At 56.4% G+C, this 18,038-nt stretch overlaps 1 protein-coding gene across 1 annotated transcript in view; it reads left to right on the top strand.

Annotated features, from left to right (window-relative positions):
• Positions 1-18,038, top strand: part of LOC138771096 (lens fiber membrane intrinsic protein-like) — a 53,057-nt gene that overhangs the window by 10,368 nt on the left and 24,651 nt on the right. The window contains exon 2 of the mRNA XM_069950548.1: positions 8,863-9,003. Coding sequence (XP_069806649.1) covers positions 8,863-9,003 — 141 coding nt within the window. The remainder of the gene's footprint in view (positions 1-8,862; positions 9,004-18,038) is intronic.

Raw genomic sequence — 18,038 nt, forward strand, 5'->3', positions numbered from 1 at the left:
GTCTCCAGCTTGGGCGGGGTTTTGCTGCTCAGTTCCGTTGATGTGAATGGAGCTTAATTGCAAACTGCACCTGAACTGGATACAAGAGTCATGTTGTCTCTGAAAGAAAGTGGCCATGTTTTTGTAGCGCTGGATAACCCCTTTAACAGTGTGAACTTTTGGACAGGTGCATAAAAGAACACTAGTAGTGGGACACCACATAAGGCTCCTTTCACCAGTATAAGGCTCCTTTCACCAGTATAAGGCTCTTTTCACCAGTATAAGGCTCTTTTCACCAGTATAGGGCTCTTTTCACCAGTATAAGGCTCTTTTCACCAGTATAGGGCTCCTTTCACCAGTATAAGGCTCCTTTCACCAGTATAAGGCTCCTTTCACCAGTATAAGGCTCCTTTCACCAGTATAAGGCTCTTTTCACCAGTATAAGGCTCCTTTCACCAGTATAAGGCTCCTTTCACCAGTATAAGGCTCCTTTCACCAGTATAAGGCTCTTTTCACCAGTATAAGGCTCTTTTCACCAGTATAAGGCTCTTTTCACCAGTATAAGGCTCTTTTCACCAGTATAAGGCTCTTTTCACCAGTATAGGGCTCCTTTCACCAGTATAGGGCTCCTTTCACCAGTATAGGGCTGCCTCCCCCGGTATAAGGCTCCTTTCCCTGAAGGCTCCCCCCTCCCCCATTGTAAGGCTCCTTTCACCAGTATAAGGGTATAAACCCACACACCGTATAAGCAGCGTATTTACTACTGCGATATGCAGCAAATACGCAGCAAATACGCAGCAAATACGCAACAAATAGATCTAAATAACTGAACACACCATCAAATCTGCTGCGTATTTGTTGCGTATCTGCTGCGTATATGGTGTGTGGGTTTGTACCCTAAGGCTCCTTTCACCAGTATATGGCTCTTTTCACCAGTATAAAGCTCCATTCACTAGTACTAGGCTGCCTCCCCCGGTATAAAGCTGCTTTCACTGAAGGCTCCCCCCTCCCCCGTTGTAAGGCTCCTTTCACCAGTAGGGGGCAATGCACCTAGGACTTCACTGCATTGAGCGCTTTCATTAGCAGCCGGCGGTGTTGTCATTTGGCTGGTCTCCCTGAGTTCAGCAATCTGTTTCTCTTATGGCTCTACTAGGCATTGCTCCCACCTAGCCAGAATCCTGCTCCACACTGATGAGGGGCAACACCCCGAAACAGCTGTATGTGGATGGTTACTTAGCCTTGGTTTATCCCTTGTCATTACATTGACTTATAGGGCCACTTAATATGGTGGATTTGGTAGTTTCCTAACAGGAGCTGCCCCTTGGTTGGGTCCTTCCCGGAGGGATATCTGGCTAGTCCTGTGTTTTGAGACTCTTCAATGAGGCTCCATGGACTCCTCTTTTGCATATTCACCAGTATAAGGCTCCTTTCACCAGTATAAGGCTCCTTTCACCAGTATAAGGCTCCTTTCACCAGTATAAGGCTCCTTTCACCAGTATATGGCTCCTTTCACCAGTATAAGGCTCCTTTCACCAGTATAAGGCTCCTTTCACCAGTATAAGGCTCCTTTCACCAGTATAAGGCTCCAATCACTAGTACTAGGCTGCCTCCCCCGGTATAAGGCTCCTTTCCCTGATGGCTCCCCCCTCCCCCGATATAAAGAGCACATCACAAAGATTTGTTAATTTTGTAGAGAATTTGGTGGCAGAAACAATTCTTATCAAGCACCCCCGACCCTATGGAAACCTCGAGGCCATTTCCGTGGGATCCATCATTCGATTTGGTAGTTATGGCTCCGTTCCTAACACGAGGCATTAGTGTAGCTAAGGCGGCCGCACAGGTAGCAGTGGTAGCAGGGCCCGTCTGCTCTTTGAGTCTTTCTGCATGGCACATAACAGGGTGTGGCCCTTGTTACACAGCTTACATTAGGGCCCAGTGTCTTGGCATCAGCTCTGAGCAGGGGGCCCCTGTGTGTATTGCCACCCTTCTGCGCATACACATAGATGAATGACAGCCCGGGTATCTGGGACATGTGTCCTGGATTCCCTGGAGGTCCCTACAGCACAGTCATCAGGGGGCACTGGGGAGTCTCTGGGGGTCCTGATGTCTGTGCTGCAGTCTGAGGGGGTCCCAGTGTGGAACTGATACTGAAGACACACAAAGAACCAGGGACCCCATCTGTATCTGTCACCACAACTTCACCAGCTCTCAGGGAATGCTGGGACTTGTAGTACAAAAGGACAGACAATTCAATGGGTTGTCCCTTCAGGAACTACAACTCCCAGCATATCTTAAAGGGTTCTGGGTATCAGTAAATGCTGAGAGTTGTAGTATTTGTGTGGTGGTTGGTCAGTGGTATAGTACAGCTCAGCCAATGATGCCAGTGCGTGGGGTGGTAGATTGTGGCTGTACACCCCTAAAATGGTCAGCGACCTTAGTGTGTGAAGAACAGGGACAGGTAAGAGAAGAGAGAGACCAGGTGTTACCGAAACAGTAACCCCTTAGTAACTACAGCTGTGCAACGTATAACGGTACATAAAAGGAACACTGACAGCCAGAGGTGAAACTAGAGAATGCTATCTGAAGGGGTAACTGCGACAGGTGCCACATAAGGAACACGTGTGGTGGGACACCACATGTGCAGGAGCTGCCCCCCCCACACACACACACACACACACACACACATATCCGGCCCTGACACTGCAGTCTGCCGCAGCCCCACAGTGACCCCCCCCCCCCCCCCTACACACATATCCGGCCCTGACACTGCAGTCTGCCGCAGCCCCACAGTGACCCCCCCCCCCCCCTACACACACACATATCCGGCCCTGACACTGCAGTCTGCCGCAGCCCCACAGTGCCCCCCCCCACACACACACACACACATATCCGGCCCTGATACTGCAGTCTGCCGCAGCCCCACAGTGCCCCCCCCCCTACACACACACCGGCCCTGACACTGCAGTCTGCCGCAGCCCCACAGTGACCCCCCCCCCCCCCTACACACATATCCGGCCCTGACACTGCAGTCTGCCGCAGCCCCACAGTGCCCCCCCCACACACACACACACACATATCCGGCCCTGATACTGCAGTCTGCCGCAGCCCCACAGTGACCCCCCCCCCCCCCTACACACATATCCGGCCCTGACACTGCAGTCTGCCGCAGCCCCACAGTGACCCCCCCCCCCCCCCTACACACACCCCGGCCCTGACACTGCAGTCTGCCGCAGCTCCACAGTGACCCCCCCCCCCCCCCTACACACATATCCGGCCCTGACACTGCAGTCTGCCGCAGCCCCACAGTGACCCCCCCCCCCTACACACATATCCCGGCCCTGACACTGCAGTCTGCCGCAGCTCCACAGTGACCCCCCCCCCCCCCCCCCCTACACACATATCCGGCCCTGACACTGCAGTCTGCCGCAGCCCCACAGTGACCCCCCCCCCCCTACACACATATCCGGCCCTGACACTGCAGTCTGCCGCAGCCCCACAGTGACCCCCCCCCCCCCCTACACACATATCCGGCCCTGACACAGCAGTCTGCCGCAGCCCCACAGTGACCCCCCCCCCTACACACATATCCGGCCCTGACACTGCAGTCTGCCGCAGCCCCACAGTGACCCCCCCCCCCCCCTACACACACACCGGCACTGACACTGCAGTCTGCCGCAGCCCCACAGTGACCCCCCCCCCCTACACACATATCCGGCCCTGACACTGCAGTCTGCCGCAGCCCCACAGTGACCCCCCCCCCCTACACACACATATCCGGCCCTGACACTGCAGTCTGCCGCAGCCCCACAGTGACCCCCCCCCCCCCCTACACACATATCCCGGCCCTGACACTGCAGTCTGCCGCAGCCCCACAGTGACCCCCCCCCCCCCCCCCTACACACACCCCGGCCCTGACACTGCAGTCTGCCGCAGCCCCACAGTGACCCCCCCCCCCCCTACACACATATCCGGCCCTGACACTGCAGTCTGCCGCAGCCCCACAGTGACCCCCCCCCCCCCCCCCCCTACACACACCCCGGCCCTGACACTGCAGTCTGCCGCAGCTCCACAGTGACCCCCCCCCCCCCCTACACACACACCGGCCCTGACACTGCAGTCTACCGCAGCCCCACAGTGACCCCCCCCCCCCTACACACACACCGGCCCTGACACTGCAGTCTGCCGCAGCCCCACAGTGACCCCCCCCTACAACACATATCCGGCCCTGACACTGCAGTCTGCCGCAGCCCCACAGTGACCCCCCCCCCCCCTACACACATATCCGGCCCTGACACTGCAGTCTGCCGCAGCCCCACAGTGACCCCCCCCCCCCTACACACACATATCCGGCCCTGACACTGCAGTCTGCCGCAGCCCCACAGTGACCCCCCCCCCTACACACATATCCGGCCCTGACACTGCAGTCTGCCGCAGCCCACAGTGACCCCCCCCCCTACACACATACATATCCGGCCCTGACACTGCAGTCTGCCGCAGCCCCACAGTGACCCCCCCCCCCCTACACACACATATCCGGCCCTGACACTGCAGTCTGCTGCAGCCCCACAGTGACCCCCCCCCCCCCCTACACACATATCCGGCCCTGACACTGCAGTCTGCCGCAGCTCCACAGTGACCCCCCCCCTACACACATATCCGGCCCTGATACTGCAGTCTGCCGCAGCCCCACAGTGACCCCCCCCCCCCTACACACATACATATCCGGCCCTGACACTGCAGTCTGCCGCAGCCCCACAGTGACCCCCCCCCCCTACACACATACATATCCGGCCCTGACACTGCAGTCTGCCGCAGCCCCACAGTGACCCCCCCCCCCCCCCTACACACATATCCGGCCCTGACACTGCAGTCTGCCGCAGCTCCACAGTGACCCCCCCCCCCCCCCCTACACACATACCCGGCCCTTACACTGCAGTCTGCCGCAGCCCCACAGTGACCCCCCCCCCCTACACACATATCCCGGCCCTGACACTGCAGTCTGCCGCAGCCCCACAGTGACCCCCCCCTACACACACATATCCGGCCCTGACACCGCAGTCTGCCGCAGCCCCACAGTGACCCCCCCCCCCCCCTACACACACCCCGGCCCTGACACTGCAGTCTGCCGCAGCCCCACAGTGACCCCCCCCCCCCTACACACACCCCGGCCCTGACACTGCAGTCTGCCGCAGCCCCACAGTGACCCCCCCCCCCCCCCCCTACACACATATCCGGCCCTGACACTGCAGTCTGCCGCAGCCCCACAGTGACCCCCCCCCCCCCCCTACACACATATCCGGCCCTGACACTGCAGTCTGCCGCAGCCCCACAGTGACCCCCCCCCCCCTACACACACACCGGCCCTGACACTGCAGTCTGCCGCAGCCCCACAGTGACCCCCCCCCCTCCCTACACACATATCCGGCCCTGACACTGCAGTCTGCTGCAGCCCCACAGTGACCCCCCCCCCCCCCTACACACATATCCGGCCCTGACACTGCAGTCTGCCGCAGCCCCACAGTGACCCCCCCCCCCTACACACATATCCGGCCCTGACACTGCAGTCTGCCGCAGCCCCACAGTGACACCCCCCCCCCCTACACACATATCCGGCCCTGACACTGCAGTCTGCCGCAGCCCCACAGTGACCCCCCCCACACACACATATCCGGCCCTGACACTGCAGTCTGCCGCAGCCCCACAGTGACCCCCCCCCCCCCTACACACATATCCGGCCCTGACACTACAGTCTGCCGCAGCTCCACAGTGAACCCCCCCCCCTACACACATATCCGGCCCTGACACTGCAGTCTGCTGCAGCCCCACAGTGACCTCCCCCCCCTACACACACATATCCGGCCCTGACACTGCAGTCTGCCGCAGCCCCACAGTGACCCCCCCCCCCCTACACACATATCCGGCCCTGACACTGCAGTCTGCCGCAGCCCCACAGTGACCCCCCCCCTACACACATATCCGGCCCTGACACTGCAGTCTGCCGCAGCCCCACAGTGACCCCCCCCCCCCCCCCCCCTACACACATATCCGGCCCTGACACTGCAGTCTGCCGCAGCCCCACAGTGACCCCCCCCTACACACATATCCGGCCCTGACACTGCAGTCTGCCGCAAGCCCCACAGTGACCCCCCCCCCCCCCCCCCTACACACATATCTGGCCCTGACACTGCAGTCTGCCGCAGCCCCACAGTGACCCCCCCCCCCTACACACACACCGGCCCTGACACTGCAGTCTGCCGCAGCCCCACAATGACCCCCCCCCTACACACATATCCGGCCCTGACACTGCAGTCTGCCGCAGCCCCACAGTGACCCCCCCCCCCCCCCCTACACACATATCCGGCCCTGACACTGCAGTCTGCCGCAGCCCCACAGTGACCCCCCCCCCCCCTACACACACATATCCGGCCCTGACACTGCAGTCTGCCGCAGCCCCACAGTGACCCCCCCCCCCCCCCCTACACACATATCCGGCCCTGACACTGCAGTCTGCCGCAGCCCCACAGTGACCCCCCCCCACATACATATATCCGGCCCTGACACTGCAGTCTGCCGCAGCCCCACAGTGACCCCCCCCCCCCCCCCCCCCTACACACACACACCGGCACTGACACTGCAGTCTGCCGCAGCCCCACAGTGACCCCCCCCCCACATACATATATCCGGCCCTGACACTGCAGTCTGCCGCAGCCCCACAGTGACCCCCCCCCCCCTACACACATATCCGGCCCTGACACTGCAGTCTGCCGCAGCCCCACAGTGACCCCCCCCCCCCTACACACATATCCGGCCCTGACACTGCAGTCTGCCGCAGCCCCACAGTGACCCCCCCCCCCCTACACACACACCGGCCCTGACACTGCAGTCTGCCGCAGCCCCACAGTGACCCCCCCCCCCCCCCCTACACACATATCCGGCCCTGACACTGCAGTCTGCCGCAGCCCCACAGTGACCCCCCCCCCCCTACACACATATCCGGCCCTGACACTGCAGTCTGCCGCAGCCCCACAGTGACCCCCCCCCCCACATACATATCCGGCGCTGACACTGCAGTCTGCCGCAGCCCCACAGTGACCCCCCCCCCCCCTACACACATATCCGGCCCTGACACTGCAGTCTGCCGCAGCCCCACAGTGACCCCCCCCCCCCCCCCTACACACATATCCGGCCCTGACACTGCAGTCTGCCGCAGCCCCACAGTGACTCCCCCCCCAACACACATATCCGGCCCTGACACTGCAGTCTGCCGCAGCCCCACAGTGACCCCCCCCCCCCCCTACACACATATCCGGCCCTGACACTGCAGTCTGCCGCAGCCCCACAGTGACCCCCCCCCCCCCCCCCCCATACATATCCGGCCCTGACACTGCAGTCTGCCGCAGCTCCACAGTGACCCCCCCCCCCCTACACACATATCCAGCCCTGACACTGCAGTCTGCCGCAGCCCCACAGTGACCCCCCCCCCCCCCCCCCCTACACACATATCCGGCCCTGACACTGCAGTCTGCCGCAGCCCCACAGTGACCCCCCCCCCCCTACACACATATCCGGCCCTGACACTGCAGTCTGCCGCAGCCCCACAGTGACCCCCCCCCCCTACACACATATCCGGCCCTGACACTGCAGTCTGCCGCAGCCCCACAGTGACCCCCCCCCCCCCCCTACACACGTATCCGGCCCTGACACTGCAGTCTGCCGCAGCCCCACAGTGACCCCCCCCCCCCTACACACATATCCGGCCCTGACACTGCAGTCTGCCGCAGCCCCACAGTGACCCCCCCCACACACACATATCCGGCCCTGACACTGCAGTCTGCCGCAGCCCCACAGTGACCCCCCCCCCCCCTACACACATATCCGGCCCTGACACTGCAGTCTGCCGCAGCCCCACAGTGACCCCCCCCCCCCTACACACATATCCGGCCCTGACACTGCAGTCTGCCGCAGCCCCACCGTGACCCCCCCCCCCCCTACACACATATCCGGCCCTGACACTGCAGTCTGCCGCCGCCCCACAGTGACCCCCCCCCCCCCTACACACATATCCGGCCCTGACACTGCAGTCTGCCGCAGCCCCACAGTGACCTTCCCCCCCCCCCCCCTACACACACATATCCGGCCCTGACACTGCAGTCTGCCGCAGCCCCACAGTGACCTCCCCCCCCCCCCTACACACATATCCGGCCCTGACACTGCAGTCTGCCGCAGCCCCACAGTGACCCCCCCCCCCCCCTACACACATATCCCGGCCCTGACACAGCAGTCTGCCGCAGCCCCACAGTGACCTTCCCCCCCCCCCTACACACATATCCGGCCCTGACACTGCAGTCTGCCGCAGCCCCACAGTGACCCCCCCCCCCCCTACACACATATCCCGGCCCTGACACAGCAGTCTGCCGCAGCTCCACAGTGACCCCCCCCCCCTACACACACCCCGGCCCTGACACTGCAGTCTGCCGCAGCCCCACAGTGACCTTCCCCCCCCCCCTACACACATATCCGGCCCTGACACTGCAGTCTGCCGCAGCCCCACAGTGACCCCCCCCCCCCCTACACACATATCCCGGCCCTGACACAGCAGTCTGCCGCAGCCCCACAGTGACCCCCCCCCCCCCTACACACATATCCGGCCCTGACACTGCAGTCTGCCGCAGCCCCCCAGTGACCCCCCCCCCCCCCTACACACATATCCGGCCCTGACACTGCAGTCTGCCGCAGCCCCACAGTGACCCCCCCCCACATACATACCGGCTGTACAAGCGATACGTCCGCCACTGGCTGTGAGATGTTCCTGGTGGGGATGTATGTAGGGTGGGCTCCCTCCTGGGGTATCTCAGGACTGAACCCTTCCTCCTCTTCTTTCAGCTTTCTGGGATGCTACTCGAGCCTTCATGCTGCTTTCCATCCTCTCCTCCTTTGCTGGAATTATTTTGGGTCTCACAGCCTTTTCCAGCGGAGCTAAATCAGCTAGAACTCGCTCTGCCGGGGTGACCCTGCTGGTGGCAGGTAAGTCCTGGAATAAGGGGGTGACCAGGAATAAGGGGGTGACCAGGAATAAGGGGGTGACCAGGAATAAGGGGGTGACCCTGCTGGTGGCAGGTAAGTCCTGGAATAAGGGGGTGACCAGGAATAAGGGGGTGACCAGGAATAAGGGGGTGACCAGGAATAAGGGGGTGACCCTGCTGGTGGCAGGTAAGTCCTGGAATAAGGGGGTGACCAGGAATAAGGGGGTGACCAGGAATAAGGGGGTGACCCTGCTGGTGGCAGGTAAGTCCTGGAATAAGGGGGTGACCAGGAATAAGGGGGTGACCAGGAATAAGGGGGTGACCAGGAATAAGGGGGTGACCCTGCTGGTGGCAGGTAAGTCCTGGAATAAGGGGGTGACCAGGAATAAGGGGGTGACCAGGAATAAGGGGGTGACCAGGAATAAGGGGGTGACCCTGCTGGTGGCAGGTAAGTCCTGGAATAAGGGGGTGACCTGGAATAAGGAGGTGACCAGGAATAAGGGGGTGACCCTGCTGGTGGCAGGTAAGTCCTGGAATAAGGGGGTGACCAGGAATAAGGGGGTGACCTGGAATAAGGGGCGACGCTGCTGGTGGCAGGTAAGTCCTGGAATAAGGGGGTGACCTGTAATAAGGGGGTGACCTGTAATAAGGGGTGACCCTGCTGGTGGCAGGTAAGTCCTGGAATAAGGGGGTGACCAGGAATAAGGGGGTGACCAGGAATAAGGGGGTGACCAGGAATAAGGGGGTGACCCTGCTGGTGGCAGGTAAGTCCTGGAATAAGGGGGTGACCTGGAATAAGGGGGTGACCTGGAATAAGGGGGTGACCTGGAATAAGGGGGTGACCTGGAATAAGGGGGTGACTAGGAATAAGGGGGTGACCCTGCTGGTGGCAGGTAAGTCCTGGAATAAGGGGGTGACCTGGAATAAGGAGGTGACCAGGAATAAGGGGGTGACCCTGCTGGTGGCAGGTAAGTCCTGGAATAAGGGGGTGACCAGGAATAAGGGGGTGACCTGTAATAAGGGGTGACGCTGCTGGTGGCAGGTAAGTCCTGGAATAAGGGGGTGACCTGTAATAAGGGGGTGACCTGTAATAAGGGGTGACCTGTAATAAGGGGTGACCCTGCTGGTGGCAGGTAAGTCCTGGAATAAGGGGGTGACCAGGAATAAGGGGGTGACCAGGAATAAGGGGGTGACCAGGAATAAGGGGGTGACCCTGCTGGTGGCAGGTAAGTCCTGGAATAAGGGGGTGACCTGGAATAAGGGGGTGACCTGGAATAAGGGGGTGACTAGGAATAAGGGGGTGACCAGGAATAAGGGGGTGACCAGGAATAAGGGGGTGACGCTGCTGGTGGCAGGTAAGTCCTGGAATAAGGGGGTGACCAGGAATAAGGGGGTGACCTGTAATAAGGGGTGACCTGTAATAAGGGGTGACCCTGCTGGTGGCAGGTAAGTCCTGGAATAAGGGGGTGACTAGGAATAAGGGGGTGACTAGGAATAAGGGGGTGACTAGGAATAAGGGGGTGACTAGGAATAAGGGGGTGACTAGGAATAAGGGGGTGACTAGGAATAAGGGGGTGACTAGGAATAAGGGGGTGACCAGGAATAAGGGGGTGACCAGGAATAAGGGGGTGACCCTGCTGGTGGCAGGTAAGTCCTGGAATAAGGGGGTGACTAGGAATAAGGGGGTGACTAGGAATAAGGGGGTGACTAGGAATAAGGGGGTGACCAGGAATAAGGGGGTGACCAGGAATAAGGGGGTGACCCTGCTGGTGGCAGGTAAGTCCTGGAATAAGGGGGTGACCTGGAATAAGGAGGTGACCAGGAATAAGGGGGTGACCCTGCTGGTGGCAGGTAAGTCCTGGAATAAGGGGGTGACCTGTAATAAGGGGGTGACCTGTAATAAGGGGTGACCTGTAATAAGGGGTGACCCTGCTGGTGGCAGGTAAGTCCTGGAATAAGGGGGTGACCAGGAATAAGGGGGTGACGCTGCTGGTGGCAGGTAAGTCCTGGAATAAGGGGGTGACCAGGAATAAGGGGGTGACCAGGAATAAGGGGGTGACCAGGAATAAGGGGGTGACCCTGCTGGTGGCAGGTAAGTCCTGGAATAAGGGGGTGACTAGGAATAAGGGGGTGACTAGGAATAAGGGGGTGACCAGGAATTAGGGGGTGACCCTGCTGGTGGCAGGTAAGTCCTGGAATAAGGGGATGACCAGGAATAAGGGGGTGACCTGGAATAAGGGGGTGACCTGGAATAAGGGGGTGACCCTGCTGGTGGCAGGTAAGTCCTGTAATAAGGGGGTGACCAGGAATAAGGGGGGGCACTGCTGGTGGCAGGTAAGTCCTGGAATAAGGGGGTGACCAGGAATAAGGGGGGGGCACTGCTGGTGGCAGGTAAGTCCTGGAATAAGGGGGTGACCTGGAATAAGGGGGTGACCTGGAATAAGGGGGTGACCAGGAATAAGGGGGTGACCAGGAATAAGGGGGTGACCCTGCTGGTGGCAGGTAAGTCCTGGAATAAGGGGGTGACCAGGAATAAGGGGGTGACCTGGAATAAGGGGGTGACCTGGAATAAGGGGGTGACCTGGAATAAGGGGGTGACCCTGCTGGTGGCAGGTAAGTCCTGGAATAAGGGGGTGACCTGGAATAAGGGGGTGACCTGTAATAAGGGGGTGACGCTGCTGGTGGCAGGTAAGTCCTGGAATAAGGGGGTGACCAGGAATAAGGGGGTGACCAGGAATAAGGGGGTGACCAGGAATAAGGGGGTGACCAGGAATAAGGGGGTGACGCTGCTGGTGGCAGGTAAGCCTTATACCCCGCTGCTAATGGGGGTGTCCAGGTATAAGGGGGACCTATAATAAGGGGGGACGCTGCTGGTGGCAGGTAAGTCCTGGAATAAGGGGGTGACCAGGAATAATGGGGTGACCTGTAATAAGGGGGGACGCTGCTGGTGCCGGTAAGCCTTATACCCCGCTGTTAATAAGGGGGTGACCTGTAATAAGGGGGTGACCTGGAATAAAGGGGTGACCAGGAATAAGGGGGTGACCAGGAATAAGGGGGTGACTCTGCTGGTGGCAGGTAAGTCCTGGAATAAGGGGGTGACCTGGAATAAGGGGGTGACCAGGAATAAGGGGGTGACGCTGCTGGTGGCAGGTAAGTCCTGGAATAAGGGGGTGACCTGTAATAAGGGGGTGACCAGGAATAAGGGGTGACTCTGCTGGTGGCAGGTAAGTCCTGGAATAAGGGGGTGACCTGGTAAGTCCTGGAATAAGGGGGTGACCTGGAATAAGGGGGTGACCAGGAATAAGGGGGTGACGCTGCTGGTGGCAGGTAAGTCCTGGAATAAGGGGGTGACCTGGTAAGTCCTGGAATAAGGGGGTGACCTGGAATAAGGGGGACCTATAATAAGGGGGTGACGCTGCTGGTGGCAGGTAAGCCTTATACCCCGCTGCTAATAAGTGGGTGTCCAGGAATAAGGGGGACCTATAATAAGGGGGGGACACTGCTGGTGGCAGGTAAGTCTTGGAATAAGGGGGTGACCAGGAATAAGGGGGTGACGCTGCTGGTGGCAGGTAAGTCCTGTAATAAGGGGGTGACCTGGAATAAGAGGGGGGTGCTGCTGGTGGCAGGTAACTAGTGATGAGCGAGCATACTGGTCCGAGCTTGGTACTCGATGGAGTATTGGGGTACTGGATGGTTCTCGTTACTCGGACCAGCATCTCGCGATACTCGAGGAAATCTCATCATCCGTTTCCTGTAAGTTTGGGCGCTATTTCTCAGCCAATAAACATGCAGGAGACTCTTTGGTGCATCCTGGGATGACGTGGGACCCATACATGTCGATAGCAGCGATTGGTTGGCCAGATCAGATGACCCTGCCATATAAAACTGGGCGGGGGCAGTGCTGGCTTCAGACGCATGCTGTGAGAGATCAGGGAGAGAGCTGCTGCTGGTCAGGGAGAGTGTCAGTGTAGGATATAGCGTTCCAGTAGGCAGGGTATATACCAGCAATACAAACACACAGACCTTGTAAGGGCTTAAAAGTGTTTTTTTAATACTATTACTACTAGAGATGAGCGAACCGGTTTGGCCGGTATAGGATCTGGTTCAGATTTTTGGAAATCAGCTCCGATTATTTTTTTTCTTGCTTTTTAAAATGGCAGCCGCCATTCTAGAAAGCAGGAAGTGTTCCGGGCGGGAAAAGCGCTTTCCCATGATGCCCGGAACACATCCAGTCAGCAGGGATCTGTGTGACGACGGCATTGCTTTAAGAGGTGTGGTCACATGACCGCAGCACGCAGTGTGTGTAGACAGAGAGAGAGGAAGCATACTGTTTTGTTTTGTTTTTTTAGGGTTTTTTTTATGATTAAGAATTGTTAGATTACTAAGTAATTAAGCTTTTTTTTAAAAAAAAAATATTTTGTTTTCCAAATACAAATCAGCGTACACATATTAAAAGAGGATATAGAGTTAGTTTTCCTTACCACCCCAACCAATGCCCCCCACCCCCCACCCAGGCGAAGGGGATAATGAAGAGAAGAAAAAAAAAAGGCATAAAGAATGGAGGCGTAGAGGGATAGAGAATGATATTCAGATGTTCCTATATATCTTACATGTCGGACTACTAGGTATCACTGTACCCCTGGGGACCATATATTTTGGTATGTCTTATTACCATGGCATTTCCCCCGACAGCTCGCCTCCTCATACCTATGGACTTCTCCTACCAGGTGTGATCCCTGAAGCCTGCTATTAATCCATTCCAATCCATCGCGCTATTAGTCTTAACGTGTAAAGTAGAACCCAGAATTGGGGTCGGTGCATTGTAGGGGACCGTTAGGCCTTTTTCATTTCCCACATAGTCCACCACCTCTCTCCAAAAACGCTGTATCTCATTGCACCTCCAGAGCATATGAACAGAATCTGCATGTTGTACTTTACACCTTGGACATAAGTCACTCGCATCTCTCCTCATTTTTGGGACCACACTGGGGAAGCATACTGTTAGCGGTGCACAGAGCTCGTCATTGACAAAACGCTGCTGCTGTTGTTGTGTACTACAGACTACTGAGAAGATATTGTAGGAAAGAAAAGATTAGGAAAGCGGAAAGGAGAACCATCTAGTGATTGAGAGAGAAATATAGAGAGGGCAAAAGATAGATAGATTAGGCATAGGACAGCAAAGGGTGCACAGAACCAAAACGTGCAGTACAGATATACAAATCCTATACTTCTGATAGTGTGTATATCACATCCGTCTTATCCTGACATACTAAAATACCTGGTGCAGGTATATAGCATAAGTCTTTAAAAAAGTGCTATATATATATAGACAATTTCTATACTTGGACCCTTCTGATAGTGTGTGTATATCACATCCGTCTTATCGTGACAGACAGGGCCTTAACTGGTATCCATGTTGACTACTGCTGTGTCTGCCCTTGCGTCCTTGTTTACTACTGCTGCTCCTGTACTGGCCTCCAATGACTACTGCTGCTCCTGCCTGGCCTCCATATTGGCTACTGCTGCTCCTGTACTGGCCTCCAATGACTACTGTTGCTCCTTCACGGCATTTGTGACCTTTTTCCCGCATAGACCCTGTAATGGTGAGTTTCCTGCATAGACCCTGTAATGGTGAGTTTCCTGCATAGACCCTGTAATGGGGAGTTTCCCCCATAGACCCTGTAATGGTGAGTTTCCTGCATAGACCCTGTAATGGTGAGTTTCCTGCATAGACCCTGTAATGGGGAGTTTCCCCCATAGACCCTGTAATGGTAAGTTTCCTGCATAGACCCTGTAATGGTGAGTTTCCCCCATAGACCCTGTAATGGTGAGTTTCCACCATAGACCCTGTAATGGTGAGTTTCCTGCATAGACCCTGTAATGGTGAGTTTCCTGCATAGACCCTGTAATGGGGAGTTTCCCCCATAGATCCTGTAATGGCGAGTTTCCTGCATAGACCCTGTAATGGTGAGTTTCCTGCATAGACCCTGTAATGGTGAGTTTCCCGCATAGACCCTGTAATGGTGAGTTTCCCGCATAGACCCTGTAATGGTGAGTTTCCCGCATAGACCCTGTAATGGTGAGTTTCCCCCATAGACCCTGTAATGGTGAATATTGAAGACTAAAAAAAAATGTACTTTGAGATATCGAAAAGATAACGATGTTACTGACATGTAAAGCCCTAAATTCAACCAAATACACTACCCCGTATCATATAGATGCTTTATACTATGAAATCCTAAATTCGGTCGAATCGAACTTTCTGAAAAAAATCCGGAAGTCCGGTCGGACTGAACTTTTAAAAAGTTGTCTCATCTCTAATTACTACAGACTGCTGGCTGGGAGTTGTAGTGCTGCTACCACGATTTCACCAGCACCCTGTGGTGAGCGGCTGCTGGCAGAAAGGGGGCATTAGGTGTTGCATACACCCCCCTAAGAAGTGCTCAGTACTATTATATGATTTTGTGGCTGGTGGTCCTGGTGTACTACATTGTATTGCTGAGATTTGTAGTACACCTGCATAGAACTTGACTGCTCATTGGAAGGGGGTATCACAGCGTGTATCTAGGTCCAGCCGCCACTACTGATTGTACCGTACAGCCCCCCTAAACTAGTGGGACCACAAGTATTTTTCCTGATTTCTGTCTTTCTTACTCAAGCCATATCTAAGTTCACAACTACTTGCACAGAGTACATGGGGTGTCACAGAGTGTGTATAGGTGCAACCACTACTGGATTGTATCCCACAGGCCCCAGGCACGAGCGCCTCCCAACTTACACCCACCCCTTCACCTCCACTATGCTGAAAGTCAGACTCCAGACTGCTGGCTGGGAGTTGTAGTGCTGCTACCACGATTTCACCAGCACACTGTGGTGAGCGGCTGCTGGCAGAAAGGGGGCATTAGGTGTTGCCTACACCCCCCTAAGAAGTGCTCAGTATTATATTATTACTATTATATAGTATATACCACCATCTGTCACAGGACAGTTAGTCAGCTTGGATGTCACTGATTGGAGTTGGAGGTGCTGGGCGGCCACTGGCGTGTTGTCAGAGCGGGGTCATCAGTGCAGCTGGTGGCATCATCAGTCACTAATAAGCGCACCTGCCTGACAGCCTGCAGACTCTCCTTCATCCTGCAGACGTGGCTGGGAGCAGCGGGAGGAAGCGGCTAAGGAGCTGATGAGCGGGGCCGCGTGCAGAACAGCAGATGCGTGCGGCTGCGGGGGGGGGGGGGGGCGCATACAGGAAGAGCTCCGTGCTGGCGGGGTGGACGTGCAGTGTCAGGTCAGTGCAGTGTGGCTTCAGGGCGTCCCCGCAGTGAGAGGCAGGAGCGGGCGGCTATTTAAACTTGCCGCCGCGCTCCTGCTCCTCTCAGCTGCCGGGGACACCCTGTAAAGAAGTGGGGAATCCCATCATAATGAGGGGAATCCCGGCTTCTTTACAGGGTGTCCCCCGCAGCTGAGAGGAGCAGGAGCAGGAGCAGAACAGCAAGTTTACCTAGCCTCCCGCTCCTGCCTCTCACTGCTCCCAAGCTCCTCTTACTGATGATCAGCTGACACTTACCCCCCTGGTTTTGTTCGGAGACCGAGCAAAACTTCAGGGGAAAATTTAGTTTGAAAACCGACTTGTTCGAGTACCGAGGTTCTACTGTATTTATTTATTTCTTATTGCAGCCATATCCAAGCTTACTGCTAATTACCTGTGTAGTGTATCGCCCTGTGTAGTGTATCGCCCTGTGTAGTGTATCGCCCTGTGTAGTGTATCGCCCTGTGTAGTGTATCGCCCTGTGTAATTAGCAGTGAGCTTGGTGCGTGTGACAAGGGGCGGAACCTGGCGGCGGCGGCTCTGCAACTCAGCAGCCTCACTCATGTACCATGCCTGGCCCACATCTTCAACCTAGTGTTGGTGCGGTTCCTTAAAACCTACCCCAATGTGGCTGACTTGCTCACCCAGGTGCAGCACATCTGAGCGCATTTCCACAAGTCAACCAGGGAAAGTTGCCCCAACTGCTACAGTCAAATTCAAAGTCAAATTTAAACTCAAAACAGCGGTGGGGGGAGAAGTGGGGAGTCACATGATGCAGGGAATGTTACCCCAACTGCTACAGTCAAATTCAAAATCTAATTCAATTTACCTTCCTTGTATTGTCCAATTTAAACCATATAATCTGTGGATGTCATCTTATCTTAAGGGTGTCCTCTGCCGTCCTTTCACCAGCACCTTCTACCTTCCTTGGATGTTTTAGCCGTTTTGAAGGCAGGATTGACCAGGTCTTTTTAATACACAGGCTACCGCACTTGCCGTCTCTTAGAGACTGTTTAAAGGATTGAAAGTGTATTTGATCAAATTCTGGGGCCTCTTAAGCAGACTGTATTGTTCTCTGTGTCCTCACTGCCATGCTCTGACATCACACTACGTCTGCAGAGGAGCGGGACTGGTTGCTGGGGGCCCGCCGATCGCGTCCCCGCCAACCAGCCCGCTGTTATATATTTTTTTTTTACTCTTACTCTACTGTGTCAGGTCTAATTTTTGTGAGGTTCCACGCCTGCCTCATCTAAAGGCCGGTAATGGCCACTTTATGTTTTGATTTTAAAATTTAAATGGAAGGTTAGGAAAAAAAAATCGACTTCAATTCAGGTGCAATTTTGCCGGTCTGTCTGGTCATCTATTGTATCTCCAAGATACACGCCAAGAGAACACGTATTGTTCTCTGTGTCCTCACTGCCATGCTCTGACGTCACACTACGTCGAGAGGCATCAGGTGTACCCTTGATGGTGACTGACAGCTGGCATAGCCAGTTAGCTGTCAGCACCCGGGTTCGTGTCCACTAAATATCCCAGGCCCTGGACTCACTCCAATTTTTGGGAGGCTCACTTGCTTCCTCACTCACTTTTAATGGTTCTGTGTGTTCTCACTGACATGCTAGGTCTGGTATAATTTTTGGAAGGCTGACTGGCTACCGCTTCTACCTTGTTTACTCTGTCCTCACCGCCATGCTGTGTCAGGCTAAATTTTTGGCTGGTTCATGACCTGT

This window comes from Dendropsophus ebraccatus, chromosome 13 (genome assembly GCF_027789765.1).
Source record: "Dendropsophus ebraccatus isolate aDenEbr1 chromosome 13, aDenEbr1.pat, whole genome shotgun sequence".
NCBI classification, from domain to species: Eukaryota; Metazoa; Chordata; class Amphibia; order Anura; family Hylidae; genus Dendropsophus; species Dendropsophus ebraccatus.